Source organism: Sebastes fasciatus, chromosome 22 (assembly GCF_043250625.1).
Source record: "Sebastes fasciatus isolate fSebFas1 chromosome 22, fSebFas1.pri, whole genome shotgun sequence".
Lineage (NCBI taxonomy): Eukaryota > Metazoa > Chordata > Actinopteri > Perciformes > Sebastidae > Sebastes > Sebastes fasciatus.
The window spans coordinates 16926828-16954010 of record NC_133816.1 but is presented as its reverse complement, the minus strand read 5'-3'; the positions used below and the strand labels follow the sequence as shown (position 1 = coordinate 16954010).

The window sequence follows — 27183 nt, the reverse complement described above, 5'->3', positions numbered from 1 at the left end:
ATACATTTTTATTTTTATTACATAAATAAATATGAATAAATAAAAGAGAAAATTAAACAGAAGAGTAAATAAATAAGGGAAATAATACAAAGATAATAAATAAATAAATAAATAAAAGAAAAAATTAAAGTAAATAAATAAGGGAAATAATACAAAGATAATAAATGAATACATAAATAAATAAATGTATGTTGCATTTTCTCAAATAGTTAATGCCTGCATTTATTTTTTATATTATTTGTGCTACATTTAATTACATATTTATTTATTGATCAAGTATTTTCTTTATTTTATCAATTATTTATTATTTATTATATTGATTGATTGATTGATTGATTTTTAATTTAGTGGAGAATACGCCTTCGATATTATAAAAGAGTTGCATTGGTGCATTACGACTGGATGAGTCCGTGAAGGCACCAGATACCCGAATTAACCAGGATCCCTTAAAGGCAGCACAATATTCGTGTGACAAGATTTCCTCCTTTCTTTCTCTCCTGAGCCAGAGAGAGAGAGAGAGAGAGAGAGAGAGAGAGAGTCGTAGGCGTGCCATCGGAGCTTGTCTGCTGTTATATCCTGCAGGAATGAACGCGTCTCATCAGTCTCCGGTGTAACGTGGAACGGAGCATGATGTCCTACACTTCTTCTTCTTCGTCATCTTCTTCTCTCCTCTTCTCCATCTTTACGCATCCCAGGCCGCACAGGGACTGACAGGAACCTGCACCGAGAAACACACAACCAGCATCAACAGCCACCATCCAGAGGAGGAATTACGCACAGATCCATTGGCAAACATCAGCGGGTACAGGCCTGTTTATCTGATTTTCCTCTCTCCATCACCTGTCTCTTTATTATAGCATCCACACACACAGAGGAGCAGATGGCTGCAGACAACAGCTGGCCTGTTGTCTCCTCTTTTTATTCTAGGGCATGGATGGATGGAGGTTAAAGTCACCTTTTTTTTTTTTATTTGTGGATTGTTGACACCTTTTATTCGAGCTGAATCTATTTATGAGGTAAATAGTTTTTTTGTAAGTGATGTCAAAACTGTTGTGAAGTGATGCAAAAAAAAAAAAATGGGAGTTTTATTATTACCCTTTCCATCATCACTGCTGCTGCTGTATGGATGGATGGATGGAGGTTAAAGTCACCTTTTTTTATTATGTGTGGATTGTTGACACCTTTTATTCTAGTGAATCTCTATGAGGTAAATTGGTTTACGTAAGTGGTGTCAAAACTGTTGTGAAGTGATGCAAAAAAAAAAAAATGGGAGTTTTATTATTCCCCTTTCCATCACTGCTGCTGCCGCTGTATGGTAGGTGTGTTGATGATGATGGTGATGTGTGTTGAAAAAAAATGGGAGTTTTGGGTGGTTTAGGATGCATTATATGGCATTAAATGGCCTTATAATCATTTATATAGACTTCTGGATTATGTAAATTTGCATTGCTGATTAAAGATTCGTGGCTGCTAAAGTGGAATGACACAAGGTTGATATGATGCAGTAACAGTTTGATTAATTACATGGTTTCATGGCCTTATGGGAACATTCTGGTATCATTTTGGGTGTTTTATTATTTCCCTTTCCATCATCACTGCTGCTGCTGCTGCTGTATGGTAGGTGTGTTTGTGCGTAAAGAGGGTATGTGTGTGATGTCTTCCCTATATGTGTTGTCTGTGCGGTGGAATCCCCCTGTGTACAACCACCAGCCTGCATTTTTATTTATTTATTTATTTAAAAAGGATCCCCATTAGCTGATACCAATGGCACCAGCTAGTCTTCCTGGGGTCCGAAATCAAATAATTTATCACATACATACTATATATACAACATCATATTTGAGTTACACTAATAACATTTATAAATTTCACATTCATACACAATCTTCCACAACCATTTAGCCTCCAAGGCCCATCATCATCAGAGAAAAGGAACAAAAGAAAAACCATACATGACCAACACTGGACTATCGATCAGCTGCTTAAGTAATGTATTCGTAGTTGGTATTTGAATGAGGATTTGTTAGAGGCATGATGGCCACAATGCTCTGTTTATGTCATCAAAAATGAGGAAGAAATAATAGATTTCTCATTTATTTGAGTCCTATTTCAAGTAAAAGCCTGTTTAATGGCCAAATCCGATCAGGTTACTCCATCATCATGTCTCATAGAGAGAGAGAGTATAGAAGGAGGAGTAGCCTGTACAGCGTGGCCCTGGGAAAACGCAATCCGCTGCAATCTGCACAGACAGAGCAGGAATAATAAAGAGGAGATATAGAGGCCATGTTTGAATCATCTGGACCAGAAATTAAGCTTTTTTTCTGGCGCATTAACAGTTTCCATTGAAATATATACCCTGCTTCTAGATGCTTCTCTTTCAGGAGGAGAGAGGATTTTTAGTGGGTTGGTCAAAGAGCTCAAAATGGCACTAAAAGTAGTAGCAGTGCTTGGATGTTGTTCATGATCCAGCACTATTATATATAGAGTTTGCTGAGTAATGAGTCATATTTGTAAGCTCGCTTGGGAAATGACAGTTTTTAGGCATAAGGGCCTAAACATAGATCTCCTTGGCGATGCTACTGTTGTGATAAAAAGAGTCAGGCTGATGCAGATATGTGAGGCCAAATTATGTAAAAAAACAAAACAGATGGTACAGTCGGTGTCATCCCCCCTTCTGCATTAATGGATATGATGCAGGTTATTAATTAATATTTAATGTAGAGGTGATCTAAGTGGATGCCCGTCTATAAGACAGCTGTTATAGCCGGAGGTGATTTATCCGGACAAGTTTGGATAAAAATGCATTTATTTATAATCTTACTCAGAAATTTAGCATTTGAAGTCGTTGCATTAACACGTATGAGCCGAAAATAACAGTAAGATGTTGGATTAAAGAGCCTTTTTAACTTTTGAAAGAAGAAATTTTCCTCTTACAAATGAAAAGTTGTATTAATTCACAATAAAAACACACCTGTGTTGTTCAATGCAATACAATCAGGGGTTTTGTTGCTACAGTCTTACTTGGTCTGGTCTGACCAGTAGCTTATGGTGGCTAATGTTAGCTGCCAGCTTTAGATAGATATTGCTGTATAACTGACATTACTGAGTCTGTGCAGCGCGCTGAATTGAATCTTCTCTTCTTGTGCGACTATTACGCTACGTTTTTAGCATAAAACTGCCAGGCTAACTTTAAAGGAGCAGTGTGTAGGATTTAGTGGCACCTAGCAGTGCTCGGTTGCAGATTGCAACCGACCGAATACCCCTCAAACAGATCGGCACCACGATGCAGCGGTCCGACGTGCTGCTGCACTCAGTACGCTGTAACGTACTGGGTGCTGCGTTGTACGGACACATTACGCACACGCCAGGTTTGTTCCCATCCAGACTGCACTGATTGTTTTTAATAAATCTTGTAATGCATCGTTTTACTGCTTAAGAACATTACGTTCTTGTTGCTGATCTTTCTCCGAGACACTGTAATACTCCCGCACGGCGTCAGGGACCGACCGCAAATAAGCAACACAACATTTAGCTGGCGCAAAATTGATACAACACAACAGATAAACATCGGCGAATGTCGAATGTTGCAGACTCAAAGACTCATATTTCAAAGGAACTAGAACAGTATTTAACTCTGTTGAACATCATTGTGATAACAGCGGTTTCTATAAAGATCTTGCAACAGAGGAGATATGAAGCAGTTAAGCCCAGTGTATGGCCACCGTAAAGAGCTGGTTAAAGACAGATATTAACTGCCCAGCATGGAGAGAATTTGATTCCAAATCTACAATAAGTACACCCTGATCATATAAAAATGTGTTATGGTTTGTTAGACAATTGCATAATCACAGTCTCCATAACCACAGCTTCAAACAAGAGATTTTTTGCATGTGTTTGTGTGACAGAGAGATGAGGTAACACTGTAGCAGCCCACCTGTCAGGCTCTTATGAAGCCCGAGGGGTCAAACTGAGAGGAGGTGAGCCTACAATAACACAAAAAAGACTAAAATAACACAAAAACAGTTTGAGCTGCGGGTAAACTGTTTCTGAAGTGGTTCTTTGAGCTTGCCTGATATCAGACAGAATTGCCAACTCAGTTTCCATCTTCAGTGTGATATTACCTCCACTCTAACCGCTTTCCTTTGGGGGGGATTCAATTTTCCTAACCAGTCACTAGAGACCAACGTATCCACTTGATTTAACGGCATTTTAAGTCAACACTGATGCGTAGCCGCTGGTTTTGCTGAGGTTTTAAGAGTGGAGCAAAGCGATACTGAATTGACCCAGGTCTTGCACGCCGTAGCGTTCCTCAAGAGTTTCCCAAGGTGATGCTGCTGTATGGGTTCTACTTATTTGTCCTTTGCGGAGGAAGCTGGGCTCGTCTGTAGCTTTTTGATGGACACCTTGAGACAGCAGTAGAGACTGAGTTAGGTGACCTCTAACCTTGGTGGGTGGACTTTTCTAAAGATTGTAGCCAAACTCAAACACGGTGACATCGCTACAAAGAAGTCCATTGTTAAACATCCATTTACAGACTTCCACTTCTTGCTTCAGCTTTAACCTACTGTGGTGGTGTGTGTACATAGTTTTCCAATGAGTACAATGCAGGATTATTAGTAACATTTCAGGTGTACTCACTTTCAGTTTGACCTCCATCTGATCGTCTGACTGAATCAGACTTTGTTGTAGCGCAGCCCAGTCGCACAGCAGTTCGTGAAAATGTATTGATCCGTGCACATAAACATGAATATCATGTATTTTTCATGATGGTCAGCACAAAATCAATTCGTATGTAATCCACGTAATTGTGAACCGGGAAATATAAAGAGCAGCGAACGCCGTTTAGGGAGGAGGTCGGGGTGGATGGGAGGGTCAAAGAACATCAGACATTCGCCCAGAGACCGCTGTCCTGTGTGAAAACACAAGTCAAAGTTGATTTGACACATAACTTTTGTACGTACGTTACGGCACTTCCGGTGTTATTTAAACCCAAACCACGATCTTTTCCTAAAGTAGTTTGTTGCCTAAGCTGAACAAAGTCGATCTTTATTAAACCTTACTAAGTAGTTTTATTTTGAAAAGACTGGAGCGGACATTGACACGTGTTGTGTCACGTTACTGGACATTTGTAGGAAAAAGCATGAAAAGTATGCTGTTGAAAATTGTGCTGAGCATCACGAAACAAAAAGGAAATCGTGTCTATGTGCACGAATCTAACAGATTACATTTCGTGACTATTTCACGAACTGTTATGAGACTGTGTTGAGTAGCGATGTCACCCAGATGTCAGCAATTAACTTGAGTGAGTACAGTGTTATCACAACTGATGGCAATGATGGAAAAATATGGCCCAAGTTAAAAAATGATGTCATAAAACAAAACTGACATAAGACTATAATATTTAAGATTTGCTCCAACAGCACTCCAAATCTAAAAGAAAAATGTCTAGCTCAGTTTCACTTCACTTTCCCACAGGAAATTTGCTGTAACATTACCCACGTGCCTTATGTTCTGGAATCACAAAGCTCAAATATGCTGACTCATTTCCAGTTATCAGAATTACACACTGATGACTATGAGAGAGCTCACAAGCTGTTGTCATACCTTATGTTGCATAGCAACAGGCATGATATAACCATATTATGTAACATATACCTCATGCCACCGAGCTTGTAGCTGATCTTTATGTTGTGAGATCTCACCACCCAAATACTTGTGGAGTCATTGGTGTCAGTCAGAAACCCTGTCCCCATGAGCAAACTGATTGTCCCTCCATAGATATCAAATATCAGAACAAAACCCTGGTAGTGACCTTCACAGAGCCAGGACTTGGCCGGTACGTTGGCTGTTCTGTCAGCTGTTTGTGTCTCTAGTTGTGTAGAGCTTAATGATGAGAAGAGAGAACAAAGGTGAGAGTCTTAAACATTCCCTTTCACTTTCATCTGCACTGTCAGGGTCAGTCCTGTCTGCAAACAGGGTCATGTGAACTGGCCTTCTTTGATATTCAAATAGACCTGATGAGTGCTACAGGTGCTCTTTGTCTGTCTGAGCGTTTCCCGTTCCTCTCTCGCTCTCTCGCTCTTTTCCCCTCATTTTCTATGGCCTTGCTGCATCCTAGACAGCCGGGCTATTTAGGAGCAGACAGGACTGCAGGACCAATACTCCATCACAGCATAGCAGCAGCCACACACACACACACAAACACACACAAACGTATCTCCGTTGCTAGATGCATAATATAATATGGGCTTATAATCATTGATAAAGATTTCTGGATTATGTGAATTTGCATTGAGCGTACTGATTAAAGATTCGTGGCTGCTAAAGTGGAATGACACAAGGTTGATAGGATGCAGTGACAGTTTGATTAATTACATGGTAGCGTGCCCTTATGGGAACACTGTGGCATTTTGGGACACTTCGGTTGAACATCTTGTGCCCATTTCATACAAAACACACAAGAGCGGCTAGTTTGTGCATAAAATGAAGTGAATAATCCTATAAAAGTAGTTAACTAGGATGCTACAGACTGTATCAGAATGTAAACAATCACAATATGAATTATAATATTTCCATTTTATCCAATACTTTATGACCAAATACAAAATATATCAAAACTAATGACAGCATCTTTAGCCTACTTTGTGCTAATTAGCAGATGTTAGGATGCTACCAATCTAAACTAACATTGTCATCGTTAGCAGCTTTGTTGCAAACTGGAGTTTGGACATTTACCAGGCAAGGAAGGTCTAATAAAAGACCATATCAAGTTGCATTATAGGAAATGTAGTATCCAGTGTTTTGGGGCTTGATGCAGGATATATCAGCCTCTGTTTCATCAATTTTGCCATTATTTTTTTATATATATTTCTCGAGACAAGTCCCCCTAATGTTTTTTGTGTTTAGGGCAATCAATCTAAACTAACATTGTCATTGTTAGCATGTTAGCATGCTGACGTTAGTATTTAGCTCAAAGCACCACTATGTATTTATGACAAAAAGTCTTTGTTACAAACAGTTTGGAGTTTGAAAGACATGGACAGTTACCAGGCAAGGAAGGTCTAATAAAAGACCATATCAAGTTGCATTATGGGACATGTAGGATTCAGTGTTGTGGGGCTTGACGCAGGATATCAGACTCTGTTTCATCAATTTTGCCATTATTTTTTTAATAGGCTATATTTCTTGAGACAACAGTACAGCTACATCAATCTCATTTACACGTTGCAATTTTTGTCACCACTTCCATAGATGTAGCTTGGTAGAAAGCTAGCTATGTGAGATGATGATGATGTCCCTATTCTTATTCCCATCAACAAAGCTCTGATTGGTCAACACCAGACCTTGAGGGTGAGAGACCGAGGTCTGGAACTAGGTTTGATTTCAGAAATATCAATAAATAAACTTACAGTTAAACCCTTAAAAGACCAGTGTGTAGGATTTAGTGCCATCTAGTGGTGTGGTTGCAGATTGCAACCAACCAACCGAATACCCCTCCCTTTCCAAGCGTGTCGGAGAACTACGGTGGCCTTCAGGTAACGTAAAAACGTGAAAGGCCCTCTCTAGAGCCAGTGTTTGGTTTGTCCGTTCTGGGCTACTGTAGAAACATGACGGACTCTGCAAACATCATTTCTCCTAATAGATCCCCCTAAATCACACAAACCGGCCCTTTAAAAGTGAATTTAAGAAAAAACAATGAATGGAGCCAACTGTAAGCAGAAAGAGAAAAGTGAAAGAAATGGAAAGAGTGGAGGCTGGATTTGGTGATGGGGGGAGGGTAACAGAACCGTTCATAACACTGGCTTGTAGGATTTGTACAGTCTAAAGTGTTACATAATGTGGAACAGACATGCTCTCTGGCTCTGTCATGCTTTCAGATATGAAAACATACCCAACAAATCTGTGTTGATTTGCTGTTTCACACTGTTATACGCTTGATTAAAAATACATCTGCCCCTTATTGTTACATTTTAATTTGATGTAATAAGTCCATAACCCTCTCGCTGTCTCAGTTCCAGTGACTAAGAATACACATGAAGAGGAAAATCTTTATTTAAACAGGTTGAAGAGGAGAAATAGTGTGATGAGATTTGTCACGAGGCCATAATTCACCGCAGAGTTCATTTGTCAGTCGGAGTATATTTAGCTCTCCGTTCATTTGTTTCAGAAAGAGACATATTTGACTCTTCCTTTCTTTCTTTCTCTCTCTTTCGTCTTTCTTTCTCTCCCACACACTCCACACACACTCGCCCATCCCCTGCAGTGGGCGGTTAGAGAGAGTGAATGTTGGGGAGTGGAGGAGAGGGAAGCCAGAAAAAGAAAAGAGGACAACAAATGTCCAAGAAAAACAGGATGGAGGGGGAATGTTGAGCTACAATATCAAAACCAATGATATGATAGTATGCACATTTTGCATCCTAAAATGGTCCTGCCACCAAGAATAATGTGAAATCAGGACCAACAAACAGAATGAAATAGTAGTCAGAGGCATTTGGCAACTGACACTGAAAGAAGCAGTTGTTTTTATCATTTCTTATACCAAAAAATCCAAACTGCATCATATCCATCATGGATATCTTCATGTAATTTGAGAGCAATCTCAAACTTTTTCATGTCAAGGACCTCCGAAATGGATGTCCAACACACCACAGATCATGAATGTATAATAGATTGTGTGCTGTGCTTTTGCCAGGCGTGTTAGTAAATAGCCTACAACTCCATTAAATTCTGTTGATGTCATGCTACTGACGCTACTACCTACTGGCCGATAGCCGGTTGTTTGGGAACAGAGACGTTAATACATCCACCACGGTACAGGCTTACAGCATACAGCCCATGGGTGTATTACATGATAACAAAAGTGATGAATTACAGTCAATATATCCATTAGCTGCAAAATTCTCATAATATTACGACTTTCTTCTCGTAAACCTATGACTAATATTATGACTTTATTCTTGAAATCTCAGATTTATTTTTTTTTCCCTCAATGTGGCCCTAATACTCCGTCGTACAATGGAACTTATAACAGGTTTAGGAAGTTCTCTTTTTGAGCGCCAGCTCATGGACAACAGATTTTGCAGCTGCGAATTCAGCTTTTATCAGCACTGAGGAATTTATTGCTTCAATGGACTACATTTACCATAAAAGAATATCAACCAATATTTCATTTATTAACTCTTAAATAATTATATTGGTTTGGTTTTTAAAAAAAATCACTGTATTAGACTGCTGTGATCCAGTGTGTTATGTTGCGTGGTTTTGGTTCGTGTTCTTGTTGCGTCGTTAACAGGGCGGTGTTATTTGCAGTGTGTGGTGTTGTGTAATACTGTGTGTGAGTGTGTTTAGCATGAGCACCATCAGCACCATCAGCAGCCGTTCCTACCACAGACCCTCCAGCCACTCCACTCTGCTCCTATGGACTGCATTCCCTTTATCTATTTCTCTCTATTATTCTCTCCTTCCTTTGTCTTCCTTTGTCAGACAGCTTTTCTTTGTTTCACTGTCTCTGTCTCTCTCTCTCTCAATCTCTCTCTCTCTCTCTCTTGCTCTCTCTCTCTCTCTCCCTCCCTCTCTCTCTCCCTCTCTCTCTACCCCCAGGATGTGGCTGTGGGTTGATTAGAAAATGCGTGGCACAGAACAGGCAATCCATCACCCTGCCAAAGCCCGCCATTTCCGCGCATGCGCTTGCTCCTCTTCCTTATTTCCCTCCTCTCTTCATCATCCACACAGATCGTTCAAGCTTGTGTGTGTCTGTGTGTGTGTTTTTATTCTCCAGGAGACCAGCAGCATCTCACATCTGCCCCTCCTTTCATTTCTTTCCTTCACCTCTCCTTGCCCTTCAAACCCACTCCTCCTCCTCTTCCTCCTCTCGCTCCCACCTCCCGATCCTCCTCCTCCTCCTCCTTCTCGTCTACATCCACTCATCCACCCATGGCAGCCATGCCTCTTTTGCTTTTATAGATTATCCTTATGGTAATTCAGTTCAGTTAGATCATTTACAGTGCAGGGACTGAGATGAGTACTGAAGAAGAGGGTGGATGTTACACGTTTGCAGTGAAATATTTATTAACCACATAATCAGACAGGAGGTGGATCATTTCTGCCATTTTGCTGTGGTGATATCTACTTTTTTAAAGCTGGCAAATCATCTTTTATATTGAAAACCATTGATGGACTTTGACCAGTGGACTAAGACCTTTTATCCTTTAGGTCAGAGACATTCACAGAGCTGTTTGTTTTCTACCTGTATGAATTGTTCTGTCCAACAGTTACTGTACATATTTGTTTTCCATTTCAAATCCCCTCCTGATAAAATTTGGATCAACCAAATAAGCATGTGTGATATAGCAGGTTTGCACAATGCTTGCAGAGATGTTTTATCTTTGGAGAACCATAATTACAAAAGACAGTCACCTGAATCAACATGTACACAACCACAGCTAAAAATCTGGTTACAGAGTTGTGAGTCACTTTGGCCGTCGCCAGCTTGTTTTTTTGGAGCCAGAAGTGGCGCGAGAGAGTGGAGCTGGCTGGAGCAATGATTAGAAGGGCCTGCAACTAACTCTAGCACTGGCTAGCTAACTTGGTTAGCAAGTTGCATGGGATGCTAATTTTGGCGATCGAAAAACATGCTTCAAACAAAATGAAGGGTACAACCAAACGCTGTCGCTGAACAACGTCGTGGTAGGGACGCACACCGTGCAAAACGAGTATGACATGGTTGATACCAATGGATTCCTTAGGTCCTTAGGAGTCATATGATACCAGTATCTCCATTCTAGCCCACTACCCTGCGCCCGCTACAACATATAAAAGATTGATTGCGTTAATGCGTTAATGAAATTAGTCAGTATTATCACGTTAACTTTGACAGCCCTAATTAGGAGAGGAAAAAGTCAGAACAGTGACTCCCTAATCCCTAAGTTTCCTAATACAGAAGATGAAGTTTGGCATTTAGATTTTAAGATAAATCATTTTGAGGCTATAAATACACATTTCTTTTTAAAGTGCCCTGGAAGTTCCCCACAATCAATACAGCGTTCTGCCACCAAGAGGAAGCCCCCTTTTTCTATTTCTTCCTCTTCCCACTCCCCTCATTTGCTTCTGTCCACCCAGCTTCCCCTGAGTCCACTCTGCCTCCACCTCTGCATCGCTTCCACCACTCAATATCCAGCCAGGGCAACAGAGAGCTTGGGTAATGAAATGGCCACTGGCTGCCTGAATCTGCCTTCTGCCATCCGTCATCTGATTATGAGGAGGTGTTCTCCTCATCGGGCCCCATCACATGGACAAAATTCAATCACGTCTAATAACGACTCGGTTCACTCACTGCTAGTGTAGTCCGCGTGGGCTAGTTATGTGTGGACGGTGATCTAAAAGAAGGGCTGTTCCTTAATGCTGACAGAGAAAAAGGAAAGGAAGAGGAAAGCATCCAAACATGGGATAGTATTTTCAGTATTATTACGTTCACATTCCCAGAATGATTATCTAATCTGCTCAAAGGGAGAACAAAGCTTGTAGGGCTTTGTCATGCTTTCGCGCCGCTCGCATTCCACCGTGTAGGTGGTCTCGCCCACTTTTGATTAATAATAGGCTTGAGTATTAAGAACTGGTTTGGAACCTGTGTGCAGAGACGGGGGATTGAGCTTTGTTTGACTTGTGTAAAACGAATGTCAAAATGTCCACATAGTGACTCATACCGTATGTGGTAGAAACGATCCCACTCTTTTTAGCATAACATTCATATTTCCTCTACTCTCTCTCTCGTCAGTTAATTAAATGCTTGTCATTGACATTTTGTTGGTGTATTATGGATTTCTGTTGTATGAAAATTGTATGTTGAGTCCAGAGTGTTTAAATGCCAAACCCTAGATTGATTTGACAGGACTGCAATCAAAAGCATTGTAATAAAACGCTATAGCAGAAATGAAAGGTAGTGATCGTGAACCTCAGGACCTCCTGGGCTCCCTTAACAATCTTGGATAGGACAGTTTGTCAGTTGATGGTTATCTGGTGGTTAACTGTAAGAGTCCGTGAGGGAGTCATGCTTTCTTGTTTCCAGCACTCTTCTCTGGGCTCCATATCGCTCGCCAGAAGTCACATAGTGTAAATCATCACCACGGGTAACAGGGTTCATAGATAGGTATCAGCTTATCTGCCTTTGTGGAAAAAAGCTGGATCGCTTGCGTCTAACCAATCATATTAGCATGGGCCGGCTGTTCTGTTGAGGCCCTGGGTCAGCAAACTGAAAGCACTTCAGTCGCATAAAGAGGATGACAATTACCAGAAGAGCCAATGTCACAAAGACTGGAGCTTGGCCACCCATCCTGAGCTGCAGCATTAACACACATTCAGCCAATTGTTCCTCAATTACATTTGTTGGCTATTTAGGGGGGTTTTCACACAGATGCAAAAGTAAAAGACTGGAAATGACCGATATATCAGTTTGGCCAATATCGGTGTTTGATCCAGAGCAGCTTTGGGACAATGACCTGCATCATTGCGCCCAATTGGCAAATAAAATCAAGTGCTGAATCAATGCTGTAAGCACGCTTCTTAGCTGCTATCAGGTCAATGTGTATCGCACGTAAAAATCGATTCACTTATGTATCGCAATTTTCTTTTTAACCCATTTGAAATTGATTTTTTTAAAGCCAGATTCGATATATTTGCTCATTTGAGTCTAAGTGGAGATAGAAGGAAGTTAGTGCTTTTATTGTTGTAGTCAGAGTAACGCGACATCATATCTGTTCCGTATCCGTCAACCAAAACAAACCACAGCGAGCCAAAACAAGAAAGCAGAAAACGGTGAAGGGTCCACGTGGATACGACCTGCACCCTCACATTTTAAATCCAACGTGGTAAACACTACACATACAGTAAAGTATGGAAACACTTTGGGTTTCACACATTGCAGGAAAAACAGAGCTAGACATCACGGCTAAAGCTGCATGCTAACTCTGTCATGGACAGGAAACGTTATCATATTGCGGTAACGTGCGGTCAAACCGACCGTCACTCTCATCTCCGTGGTTCAAAAGCACCTGTTGAAACATGTGGGTGATGTCATTATGACCTCATCTCTCCACAGTCCAGGGTTGTACTGTAATTAATAATGAGTCTTTACAAGCTGGGTGATTATGATGTGTTTTATATACGAAACCTGTCTGAGCTGCACTTGTGAATATATTAAATAAGTTTAACCCCCCCAAAAAAGATTAATATGGATGTTTATGATGCTGTAATGTGAATGTAACTTTTCCTTGTGACAGTTTTCTACTTACAATCTAATTTTGTGTGTATTTCTGTATAGAAAGTAGCTTGTTAGAAACATACATGTCTGTGAGCAACAGTTGAATCTGGTATTTTCCCAACTTTCACTCCTTTTTCACTACCAAAACTTGTATCATCCAGTGTTTAATTCTGACATTCGATTGATTTCTTCATCAGTAATAAAACATTTTCTGACTCTCTCTCTCTCTCTCTGAACCCCATCCTCCCCTCCCTAGCAGCGAGCCCCAGTTGTGGCCGGTGGGCATGGTTTTGGAGGGTAGCTCAGAGGCGCTGTGTCCCCCCCCATCTCTGGAGCTGCGCCCATCCTGCAACAAGAGCCAGCCCTCGCCTCCTCTGGGCTCAAGCTCGCAACCTCACGACGGAGTCTTCCCTGAGGACAAGGAGCCCGTCAAGTACGGCGAGCTCATCGTCTTGGGGTGAGATACTGAAGAGCCGTCTGCTGCTGATGTACATTGTTTCAAATTAACCTCAGTGTTTGAGATGAGACTGTAAATGTAAGAGTAGTTGTTCAAACACTAGAAGTGTGAAGTATCAGCAGCCAAGGTTTCAGCAAAGTCAGACCAATGGCATCTTGACACGTCACCTGAGATAGAATTGATAAATGGACAGATGTACATAGTATTTTCTACTTACCCATCATCCATGGATCTACTGATGGTCTAAGTGGTTAGAGAGCCTCTGTAGGTCTTTGTGTGTGTTTTGCATATGTCCATGCAAATGCCTGTTGCATCTTTCCAGTGAACAAAACAAAACCTGTGGTCAGGTTTTGCACATGCAGTTCTGTGTAAGACTATATTTAAGTTTCCAGTCTGTGCCACCTGTGAGCAGAAAACTGACAACAGGGGTCATATTGCATGGTGTCAGTAGAAACATTACACCTGAAAATCCTAAATCTGAAGGTATGAACACACCCTGTAAAGGAAAACTTTGGTGTTTTAGGAAATACACATTTGCTTTCTTGCAGCGATGAAAAGATCGAAAACTTCCATATCTGTCTGTTGAATATCAGGCTACAGCCAGCAGACTGTTATCTTATCTGAGCTCCACCAGCTTCATAGAAGCCTTATATTATTCTAATGATACAGGGATTGCCCTATAGAGTACCTACGGTGCAGAATAGCCTGGCTGTGCTATATGTAACAAATCAGCTTGTGCTTTATATGTTTGTTTTGGATTAGTATGACATTGACGCCCTCACAAAAATCCGTTTTACTTCTCTCAGGGGTTCTTCTGTTAGACTGAACTGAATGAAACCATATTCCAAATCTACTGTACACAGACCCTTTATTTAAAACCGTTAGTAAGAGGGGAAAAGAGCTCATTTTAGGGCACACAAAGATGCCATTCACACGCTGAGCCATGTGGCAAATTTAAACCTCAACTTCCGTGAGGAACACCAAAGAGATAGACACATCTCTCCCATAGGCACTGTATGGTGCTATTCTAGGCACAGAGACACAGACATGTGCTTCCACTCTTCAACCTATTGATCCATGCACTGGGTGACGAACACTTGATGGATGATGAGAACGGCTTGGTTCACTGTCAATGTGATTGCAGAGACAGAGAGGGGGTACCTGCCACCGCCAATTTTACAACATCCATCCAATCGTGGCTTCTCTCTGGCCAGCAGAACGTGACAGGAGAGAGTGTTGGTCATTCTAAATGCAGTATAATGTGGAATAATCATGGCTGGTAATACTGGATAACTCACCCAATCTGGAATAAATCATATTCGGAAGTCCTGCGGTATCAAACATATATAATAATATGGGCAATCGACCTCCAAAAGGCATTTGAATAAGTAATAAGTAATCAGTATGTAGATATTAATGGAACCTTATCCACCCGTTCTCGCACCCAACTTCCTACTGTTTGGTCAGCGCTCCTCGGCATCGGAAACCAACGCACGGAGGCACCCTTTAGCAACAGTTTGTGACGAACCAGGCTTTCAACTAACTCCGCGGTGGATGGATCAAACACACACCAGACTTTCAACCAGGAGACCGCTGTTTGTGTCCCGTGTGAAACTAAAAGTAATATTGACTTATTTTGTCACGTCAGTCTTTAGTCACATGACTCGTCGGTATCTTCAGTCCTGTGAGTCACGTGAGTCGTTAGTCCTGTGAGTCCCATGAGTCACTAGTCAGTGAAGTTAACGACAACCACGACCGTTTCCTAACACAAACTAAGTGGTTCTGTTGCCTAAACCTAACTTCCTGTGAAAACGGAAGTTTATTTTGAAAGGACACTATGCACGTAACCAGCGTATATTGACAAGCGGTCTCTGGTCCATCCAAAAGTAACACGAGAGGGGTTCCCCATGCAACAGTCTCCGATGCAGAGGGGCACTGACCAAGCGGCATTATTTAACAAGTTGGGAGTGACAAAGTGTTGCCTTATCAGATCCAGGAGTAGTCATGTGTGGCGTTCCACAGGGTCCAATCTTAGGACCCTTACTCTTCCTAATTTATGTATAAATGATACGAAATCTGCAAATCATTGTGATCTTTTTCTGTATGCTGACAATCAAAAAGTTGTCCCAAAGACACCAGCATAGGTAGAATACTAGGCATAGGCCTAAGATGTGGTACTTTTGGATCTAACTCGTTGACCTAATTGTCGGGCGCTATTACAGTTTTTAAAAACTGGTGTGAAAAACTACGTGGGAACAGCAGTCTGTGTTGTTGTCTTGATTTGGGGCAGGCCAGGACCACTATGGAAAAAATGTATTTTAACTTTTGTGTTTTTATTAGTGTCATGCCTTTATTTTGATGCATCACATCACATGATTTGACTTGATTTCATTTGATTTGAAACTGCATCCTTCATCATTGGAAAATAGTAAATTCTCATCATTGTGTGGCAAGTAAATTGAAAGTTTGGACATTTGTGAATCATCAGTGTGAGTCATAATGTTTCACCATCACTGACAGGTGTAGTGTTGAATAACAGCACTTAAGGCAAAGCATTACACTGTGGGAGTTTTAGTCCAAAGTAGTTGTTACCACATTTTAGTTTTCCGGTTGGAATTTTGAAGCCAGTATATAGTGCAGACATTTTACTCTTATAATTTGGACAGTCCAATAAAATATTAGGGGGGGTGTAAAAACTATAAGTACAAGATGAGGAAACACATTTATTATCAACTGAACCCAGTTATTAACATTATCACAATGTCTTATTCTTCACAGGCACAATGGGTCGCTGGCCAATGGGGACAAGGGTCGCAGAAGAAGTCGCCTGGCGCTCTACAAGAGACCTAAAGCCAACGGGGTCAAACCTGACGTTATCCACAATGTCTCAACCCCTCTGGTGTCAAAGGTCAGATCACAGTACCGATCATTACAGTTTAGGTTGTCATTCAAACTGACAAGGTTTTTCCCTGACCCAGGGAGAAAGGACGCTAAATGACGTTTGCATTTAGCTCAAGCACTGCTGTGCCTAACTGTATTGTATATATATATATATATATATATATCTTAACATCAGATGATGTCTCTCCATCATAACAATAACTCAGCTGATAAAGTGATATCAGTCATTTTAATGAGAGCGGGGGTGTTGAAATGTCCTCTGGGTAGATTTTCCTGGAGGCCAGACCTTCAGCTCTCCTTGTCATGTGACCTGGATAATGTGTTTTCCTTTGGCAGGCACTCAGCAACAAAAGCCAGCACAGCATCTCCTACACACTGTCACGGAGCCACTCTGTCATTGTGGAGTACACCCATGACACCAACACAGACATGTTTCAGGTCAGTGTCTGCGCACGCGCACACACACACACAAACATGCACGTGCATTGGTGCTATGCCAACTCAACATTTTAGCTGTGACCTACTGCATAAAATAGGACGTTGGAAGAAAAAAAAGAGAGGCTTGTTGACTGTAAAACCGTCATCAAAATGTGCCATAAATAGGAAAGAGAACGACGCTTCCATCCAAACCAACAAACGCCAAAGATTGGAACACCCTTATTGAACGGGTTAACAGCGGAGGAGTGGATCATGCTACCGGAGTGGTTTGAGAAGCTTCTGTGGACATTTTGACACAATAGGTGGTGGGTAAATGTTATGGTAGGGAAAGCTAATCGCGGCCAATTAACACATTTAAAGCTGGGGTAGGCGTCATCTGTCCTAAGCCCCTCCCACCAGACGAGCACGGGCACGTACATGCGCTTCATACAACAGTACGAGTACTAGTCGTTCATTTCAAACCTCATCTTTCATACAGTAAGTGATTCCAGGCTTGGCGAAGTGTTTCAGAGATGGAGAGAAAATGTTGCTAATTAGCGAGATAGAGAGAAAGTGGAGAGAAAATGTTGGCAATAGTTAAGCCTTTTGCTAACCGTAACCGTGAGGTCACGGCTGCAGATGTGTGCCTTTGGCTATGGTTAGCAGTAGGCTAAACTATTAGCTACAACTTCTCTCCATCTCTGAAACGTTTCGCAGATATTGTCAAACTCACTTTTTGATGAGTCCGTCTTCCTTTTTTGGGGTTGCTTTTACAGTGAAGGAAGCTGTTCTGTAATAGCAACTTTTCCTGCAGGATGCTCCGCTGTTGAATCAGGCTTTCACCATCTGAAGGGACGTGCACGCACATCTGTATTTGTAAAACAGCCAATAGGAACGCCCTCTCTGTGAAATGACCTGTGATTGGCCAAAGTCTCCAGATTTTCTAAAGCCTGTAAACAGAGCCATGATGAGGTGCAGAAGTCTAGTTTTCTCTCAGAACACTTGAATTACAATATGCTGTTATTGTGGAATTTTTGCCCCAATGATGACACAATAAACTGCCTACCCCAGCTTTAAATCAGCACTACTTTATGTGATAACTGATGAGGGGGAAACAGCAAAGTTGTGCTAAAAATACTAGAAGTAATTATTAACAGTAACTGGTGATATCAATCATTTTGTCACATATATTGTTTTATTCTTGTGTCCCGGTTGCATCTCATCCACCCACATCACAAGCCTTTAAACACAGCCTGTATTACGTAGCTATCTACAACCATTGCCAGTGTAGCCAACCTATTATAATGTCATTAACAAATCAATGTCTTAGCTTAATGTAGTAATATCCACTACTTTTCATCCTGGCATTGAATGCGTCAGTATATATATAATATAATACATTCAGTCAAACAGTAATCGAAGCTGTGGGCCCTGTAGAGTCAAAGAAACAGCAGAGCAGTGAGGGCTTCAGGAATGAAGAGGAAGCGCGTGAAACAAAAATATCGGGCAGAAAAAGGGAAGACGAAAGACTGAGGAGGTCAAATACACAGGAGAAGATGAGTCAGACGTGTCTGCTCTCTCAGTAGCTCACAGTCTCCAACCACCTTCTCTCATCATCAAGGAGATCCATACAAAGCGGTGACTCCAGCAGACACAATCAACAGGGCTCCACTCCAATCCATCCATGTCTGTCTGTCTGTCTGTTTCCCTCTGGCTGCTGTTAAAGGGTCTCTTCTCCCACATGGTTCAGTCTGTTGCTGTTAAAAGTTTTTCACAACGTTTTGCAGCCATTGGTTCCATCGGTTATGATAGCATTGTAATAAATTAAGTAATCGATGAGATCCTGGAAGGCAGCAACATCGCTAAAGGTGCTTTCAGACAGCGAGTGGCCATAGCAGCAGCTCCCGGATAGTATGCATGTTCTCTCTTGCCACTGATGACCTCGGCGACTCAGCTGCCGCCATGGTGAAAACAATACATCAGACCGGCAATACGTCATCCAGAGTGTAGGCTCCAACCAATCCCTCATAGACGGTAACGGAGTAAACAGAAGAAGTTGAAACATGTCTTCAAACTTCTACTTTAAACAACCCAGTAATAGTAATAACGCAATGCCGAAGAGTTGCTGTGTAGTTGGTTGCTCACTCATATTCCAGCAGGGTACCCCAAACCTCCCTTTCCCGGGCCACATTAACCAGCTCTGACTGAGGGATCCCGAGGCGTTCCCAGGCCAGTGTGGAGATATAATCTCTCCACCTAGTCCTGGGTCTTCCCCGTGGCCTCCTCCCAGCTGGTCGTGCCTGGAACACCTCCCTAGGGAGGCGCCCGGGGGGGGCATCCTTACAAGATGCCCGAACCACCTCAGCTGGCTCCTTTCAGCAGCGGCTCTACTCCGAGTCCCTCACGGATGACTGAGCTTCTCACCCTATCTCTAAGAGAGACGCCAGCCACCCTCCTGAGAAAACCCATTTCGGCCGCTTGTACCCACGTTCTAGTTCTTTTGGCGATGACCCAGCCCTCATGACCATAGGTGAGAGTAGGAATGAACATTGACCGGTAGATCGAGAGCTTTGCCTTCCGGCTCAGCTCTCTTTTCGTCACAACGGTGCGGTAAAGCGAATGCAATACCGCCCCCGCCGCTCCGATTCTCCGGCCAATCTCACGTTCCATTGTCCCCTCACTCGCGAACAAGACCCCGAGGTACTCGAACTCCTTCACTTGGGGGAAGGACTCATTCCCTACCCGGACCGACATTGCACCAACAGTAAATCCAAACACACTGATCTCCGATTTGTTCCCCTGCCATGTCCTAAAAAAGATATAATAGAGGAGCTTTATGGCTCCAAGCTATAGACCAGTCCAGCATGGCGCCATCGCCAAATAATTAGTAGCACAAGTGGGTGAAAAACCATCCAATCTGGCAACATTGTCATACAATGGCGCTTTTAGTCACCATTGAAGGAAGCTCCAATGTAAAAATGAACCCAGTCAGTGACATTGATGATATAGTATTCCAAGGTGTAAATCTATAGATATGTAAAAACTCAAACAAACATGATCATATTTGAGTACTGTTCATCTTTTTATCATTGTTTTATGATATTGATTCCTCTCTCTTGCTTCTCTCAGATTGGCCGGTCCACAGAGAGCATGATCGACTTTGTGGTGACGGACACAGCGGGCAGCAGCAGCGGTCAGGGCGGGGGCGCGGCAGGAGAGGGTGGCGGCGGAGGCCAGTCGGCCCAGAGCACCATCTCCCGCTACGCCTGCCGCATCATGTGCGAACGCAGCGCTCCCTACACGGCCCGCATCTACGCCGCCGGCTTCGACTCCTCCAAGAACATCTTCCTGGGGGTGAGTTTTCTCCCTCGTGGGTGCCCATGCAGGCTTGTGCCTGGTAAAAACACTACGCAGGGACTGGTAACCACGGCAACCGTGGTGAGAGCAACATCAGGGACATGGCTGAGCCACCCACGGGTGACATCATAGCTGCGAGGATGGGTGTCAGTGTATGTGACCTGGCTCGAGGGAAACATGGGAGAGGAAGGAGCAGTGTTCTGCACGTGCAAGTGTGCGTGTGTGTGTGTGTGTGTGTGTGTATGTGTGTGTTGTGAAAGTGCTTTGGCTCTAATGTACTGCTTCTGGTCGTATGTTACTGTCTCAAGCTATTGGAGAGCTTATGTGTCTGCTTATATAACCAGCTGGTGAACATACAGCAATCAGTACATACTGTACTCTGTATGTTTGCTGCTGGATGTGATGGACCAGATTGTTCAGGATTTTGGTGCATTTTAACTTACTTTCCTGGTTTTGGCCATAAATTCTCTCAGTTATGATAATATTGTACTGACCAAAATAGACACTGGAGTTTGCTGTCAGCTTGTTGGACCTATTTTTAGCGAGGTAGAGAGGCTCCGAGATCTCAGCTCTTACTTTGTAGAGTACAATATTATCATAACCAGTGGTCAGAGCTACAGAATTAAAACCATATCGTAATAAAACACAGTTTTCCTTTAACTTGGTGATACAATTTTATCATTCCTGGTATAGGAGAGACTGACAGAACTACAATCGGAAGACCCACTGGAATAAACCAGAATTACCCTTTAATAGAAAGGAGCGCACCATAGAAATAGAATAGGAGTAGAACAGATATTGAACTGTTTTCTGTGGTCATTTGAATAGTAATGGCGATCGTTGTTAGTTGTTATGGTGAGTGGTCATTGGGGCCGTAAAGTGTGGTCCCCAGACTGCATGTGATTATCATAAAGTGGGCATGTCTGTAAAGGGGAGACTCGTGGGTATCCATAGAACCCATTTTCATTCACATATCTTGAGGTCAGAGGTCAAGGGACCCCTTTGAAAATGGCCATGACAGTTTTTCATCGCCAAAATGTATCGTAAGTTTGGAGCGTTATTTAGCCTCTATCGCACAAACTAGAATGACATGGTTGGTGCCGATGGATTCATTAGGTTTTTTAGTTTTTACATGATGCCAGCTTTAAAACGGTCGCCGTTTTCAGGATCACCCGATCGCTACAACGTAAAAATCGCAAGTTGCGTTTAAAGAAATTAGTGGCATTAAAACAAATTTGCGTTAACGCGTTATTATAACGTTAACTTTTACAGCCCTATACAGGAGTTAGCCTGCTACAACGGTCGAGATGGCAACGGTACACATAAAAATGTCAAGTGCTCTGACCGTCCTGCTATGTTGATTTGAATATCCGTTCTACTCCTGTATTCTATTTCTATGGAGTGCACTGCTTATGTTCATTAACGCAGCACAGTCATGCACCGTCAAGCTAACTCAGCAGTCCTCCGCTGGGCTCTGCTGTATCTCCAGTTCAGTGAGTAGAGCTGTCTGGAGTCAAATCCCACCACAGATTTTTATCTAACAGCTAGAGGCTAATTATGACCCCCAACCCTAACCCATTTAAATACTGGAATGGCATGTAAAAGATGTTATTTTGTTCCCATGAACTACCCAGATAGCAGTTATATCCCCCTGCACTGTACTCAGTTAGTCGAGTCTTCTTTGATATATTTTGTGATGTGAAGGCTTCAAGGCCACTGCAGAAGCTGCTTTGGGAGGGGCGGTCTAAAACGTGACATCTAGGTGCATCAAAGCCATGAGAAACCAATAATAGCCCTTCTCATGACAGCATGACTTCATCCCATGCAAGATTCATCAGGACCCCCGACAACTAGGCCATCAGTCAGAGAGATAACGTCAGCAAGCTGCGCTCCACACACACACACACACACATACGCACGTCACGACTGAGGCTTGTATAACCCCCCCCCCACCCATCAGGACTACATTTACACTGATATATGGAGCAAATGTTGTCCTTTTTATTAAAAGTCAGGCTCTGTGGTTCACCTCTGAACTGTTTGATGGATGTGATGATAACACTGTTATTGTGCCTTTGATAAATAATGCATGAAATACCTTAAAGTGACAATAAAAACCCTTAAATGGTAACTTTGGTGTTTTTCAACCTGGAAATTAGGGAGGAAAAATACAGATGTTACCCTTTAAGATTTCATTATATCAGACTTATGGCTGTATATGTTTTCAGCACTATCCATCAAATATAGTTACTAGGGCTGTCATTCGATTAAAATATTTAATCACAGTTAATCGCATGATTTCCATAGTTAATCGTGATTAATCGCACATTAATTGCATATTTTTTATCTGTTCAAAATGTAGTATTTAATACTCTTATCAACATGGTGTGGGCAAATATGCTGCTTTATACAAATGTATGTATATATGTATTATTGGAAATCAATTAACAACACAAAACAATGACAAATATTGTCCAGAAACCCTCACAGGTACTGCATTTAGCATAAAAAAATATGCTCAAATCATAACATGGTAAACTGCAGCCTAACAGGCAACAACAGCTGTCAGTGTGTCAGTGTGCTGACTTCACTATGACTTGCCCCAAACTGCATGTGATTATCATAAAGTGGGCATGTCTGTAAAGGGGAGACTCATGGGTACCCATAGAACCCATTTTCATTCACATATCTGGAGGTTAGAACCAGAACCAGCCTCAGAGAAACATCTGCAGAATTGAATCTCCAGGCAGGTTTTTTTAACTGTCTTGGCCCTTTAAAAGCTTCTTCTTTTTTTTTTTAAATGAATCTACACACGCCAAAAATGTGCCGTTTCATTCCGTCAGAGCTAATTTGTGTTCATAATAATCCTTTCTTTCTCTCAGGGATGGGTTCATTCTTAAGCGTGGGTGCATTAGTCAGTACAGTAGTCATTCTGTACGGGGCTAAATATAGCAGCAGAGAAAAGCAACGTTAGCTGTTTTTCGAGCCAGCCACCTCTGACACCCACCTCCACTATCATCCCTCTGTGCATCCCCAATATTCCTCTAACCTTTGCGTCTGTCTGCTCTTTGTGTGTGTCGGTGCGTGTCCCTCAGGAGCGGGCGGCCAAATGGAGGACGTCGGACGGCTTGATGGACGGCCTGACCACCAACGGGGTGCTGGTGATGCACCCGGCGGGGGAGTTTGTGTCTGAGCCGGCTCCGGGCGTCTGGAGGGAAATCTCAGTTTGTGGAAACGTCTTCGCCCTGAGGGAGACTCGCTCGGCCCAGCAGAGGGGAAAACTGGTAAGATGAAGATGGGAAAATGAGTCTGCTTCGATATGGTCACTGACCTTGATTTGACCCATGATCTGCAGGGATTAATGTAATGTAAGGAAGTAAGGGACACCCTGGTTCTGTTGCAGAACCTGGATGTCCTATATACATTTCAGTCTTTTTAAAGAACAAATGAAGTCCTGCATAATGCTGCAGAATCTTGTCCCTTTTCCCTATCGGTGTAGAAGTCAGCAGCTCCTGGCTTGTGATTTTTGAATCAATTTGCACCACTTTGTCCAGGCATTTCCTGTCTTGACCCGAGGTGTTGTCAGCAACACAATTACCATGAAAGCCCTCGATACCAGCGTGATCAAATTGCATCATAAAAAAACTTGTTTTAGTCGTCTTAAAAAGTCTTTGTTGAGCTTTCCTCAGCACTTTCCTCATCAGTCACGCCCAAGAATCTGTAGGTCACTATCTGTTGAACATCCTGTCCATTTATGACCAGAGGTCAATGGCCACTGTGACTCATACGACCCACCACTACTTCCTTTGTTTTCGCCTTCAAGTTGTTAAAGCTAGGCTTGGTTATGTTGAGAAACCAGCACGACTCGGTCAAAACAGGAAACAACATTGCGGCCTGCTCGTAAACCTTCTGGTACTCCATCTAAACAATCCACCAAAATCTACTTCTGGAAGCATTTTAAGTGAGAAATAGGCGATGTCACTGCTGAATCTCGTATCTATTTAGAACTAGATCGCCTAGTTTCACAGCTTGGTCCAAGTTCCGTGAGCCTGGAAGGGTTTATTTGCATAACGGACTGTTCCCCGCCTTTTCATTTTGCGGCCAAAGACAAAACTCCCAACACTTGGCCGACCAATCGTGTAACTTCATCACTCACTCAGTCAGTCACTCAGGGACAGACTTTTGTGTTGTCAACTCTTTTCTAATTAAAGTAGCTAGCAGCACTAGCTCCAAAAGTCCCTAAATCTAGAGAGAAAGTCACCAAGTCATCAACACTGACAGTCCGTCCCTTCCGGCCTCCCTCCAAAGACACTCTCCCCAAAATGATCATCGTGAACATTAAACATCATAATGAATGTGAACGGCGGGAACAAGGCTATTGTTAGTACTCACAGCTGTCAAGCTAGCAGCTGGTGGAAGGACAGAGTGCATGCAGGCAGGTAGACAGGTAGTCCATCCAATCATTACCTTCAGGCCGAATGAAATGGTTGGACGGGTTTATTACAGTCCTGCGACAGCCACAGATACCAGATTTTTTTTCTCTTTTTTTGTCAGAGGATTTGATTCATTGATTGTTGTCGGGATGTAATAAGAATTTGAACTTATATAACAAAAAAATGTTTTTGATGAAGATTACCAACCCTAGCTTTAATTCCACGCCAGTCCACCGTTATTATTGTTAGAAAAAAAAACACTAATGCGTTGTCATCCGCAAACTTAAACTGATTTGTAGACTCCATCTGTAAATATGATGCGTATATGATGATGATGATGATGATGATGGTGATGATGACGATTTTGAGGGAAGCCTCTTACAATAGATGGGTGTCAGCTGTCTGAACCATAACTAGTTGAGCACAGTGCCATCATGTGGTGGTACAGAAGTGGAATGCTACAATAGTACAGAGTGTACAACTCAGTGCAGCCAGTATGGCCCACAATAAATCACCCTTTTCTCTGTGGTGAAACCTGACGAGGCCTCTCTTCTTCTCTTTCTCCTGCTACATTTTCATCTTCTCTTCTCCTCTTGAGGTGGAAAATGAGTCCAACACCCTCCAGGACGGCTCTCTGATTGATCTGTGCGGGGCTACCCTGCTGTGGAGGACCCCCGCCGGACTGCGCCACACCCCCACCCTCAAACAGCTGGAGTCCCTTCGCCAGGAGCTGAACGCCGCCCGGCCCCAGTGTCCCGTGGGCTTCAACACCCTGGCCTTCCCTAGTCTGGCCCAGCGGGAGATCGTCGACAAGAAGCAGCCCTGGGTCTACGTCAACTGCGGCCACGTACACGGCTACCACAACTGGGGCTACCGTAAGGAGAAGAGTCCCGCGGGCCCCGGTGGCACGGCGCCCGCCAGCACCGGGGAGAGGGAGTGCCCCATGTGCCGGCGGGTGGGCCCCTACGTGCCGCTGTGGCTGGGCTGTGAGGGAGGATTGTACCTGGACGCCGGGCCACCCACACACGCTTTCTGCCCCTGCGGCCACGTATGCTCAGAAAAGACAGTGGTGGGGTGGAGCCAGATCCCGTTGCCCCACGGCACCCACGCCTTCCATGCTGCCTGCCCCTTCTGTGGTACCTGGTTAACGGGGGAGCAGGGCCACATCAAACTCATCTTCCAAGGCCCCGTCGACTGAAGCCCAGACCCGGGAGCCACAAGGGATGGTGGATCGGGCAGAGGTGGACGTGCTGAGTGAAGACTGTGTGCTGGACCAAAAATCTGAACACTGAAGTGTGGGATGACAGAGAAAAGCACTGATGACAAGTCCAGGAAGGACTGTTGACATGATGAACTGAAAGTGCCACGCAATAGTAGATTGCCGTGGCTTCAAATGGAATATGAGGTGTATGGAGAACATGTAAATAAATTGTGTTGAAATGAGGATGCATTAGTGATCTTTTGTGCCTACTTAGTCTCATTACATTGTGCAACTGGGACACTAAAAAGAAAAGCCTAGAAACAAGATGATCAGTCATTTTTCGAGGTTAGTCAAGCTTAAACAAAGGTGAAAATAAAGGTGAATGGTAAAACGATTACCGAAACTGTCCGATGTACAGATTTATCACAGTTTAAAGGTGCCCTGTGGAGTTTTCTAGTAAGCAAACAAAAGTTATGTTTACGTTCAGTGTTACTCACCGAATCACATAGAGAGCTGCAGGGATGACGTATTTTTATAGGTGAATCAGGAAGTTAGCACCGCCCTGGGTTCCCTCAACAACAAGCCAATGGGATTATACCATTGGGTTTTGGATTATTGCAGATAATAAACTCTGTGGCAAACAAACATTTATGATACTTACACGTTTTGTTGCATAAAAAAACTCCACAAATGAACACCAGTACTATGAATCCTGGAGCGTAAATACAATCACCAGAAGTAAAACGCTAACGTTAGGCTATTAACGAACTACACCACGGTCGCATGAGTGCAAATATACACAACGAGGATGTGAAGGCGGACGAGTCGGCGTGATGACGTCACATTTAGCCACTTCCACTCCTTTTTTAAGACACATAAAAGCTTCAAAATTCATGAGTGGGATATTAATTGATGTCTTTTATATCATAAAAGTAGAGTACGTGCATAGCCACAGTAGTTATTCTAGTAGTAAAGCTGCTCTACATATTTCCATCAGCTGCAGGTTTGCATGTTGCTGGACAAATACTAACGCCTCTCCCCCGTGAGAAGCCCTCACGCCGTAGTAGCAGCCAGCACGCCGTCTAAACCGTAGTACGCTGCAGACTCCACCGAGTGTCTCTAAGCCTTGCTCCCAGTGCAGCGCCCCCATTGTGCTAAAAAT

General features: G+C 42.9%; 1 protein-coding gene across 4 annotated transcripts; it reads left to right on the top strand.

The window, feature by feature from the left end:
* The first annotated feature begins 480 nt into the window (after nt 1-480).
* peli3 (pellino E3 ubiquitin protein ligase family member 3) lies at nt 481-26264 on the top strand. 4 transcript variants are annotated; one of them, XM_074623841.1, is made up of 7 exons: nt 481-802; nt 13515-13712; nt 16491-16620; nt 16950-17051; nt 20160-20384; nt 23483-23671; nt 25419-26264. In XM_074623841.1, exons 2-7 carry the CDS (start codon nt 13540-13542, stop codon nt 26016-26018), a joined length of 1419 nt encoding a protein of 472 aa, XP_074479942.1. In that variant the 5' UTR covers nt 481-802; nt 13515-13539; the 3' UTR covers nt 26019-26264. The 4 variants fall into 4 exon arrangements, with proteins under 4 accessions (XP_074479942.1, XP_074479940.1, XP_074479939.1 ...); XM_074623839.1 differs by having other exon boundaries at nt 13512-13712; XM_074623838.1 differs by lacking the exon at nt 481-802 and adding an exon at nt 818-1016.
* Nucleotides 26265-27183: the final 919 nt, after the last annotated feature.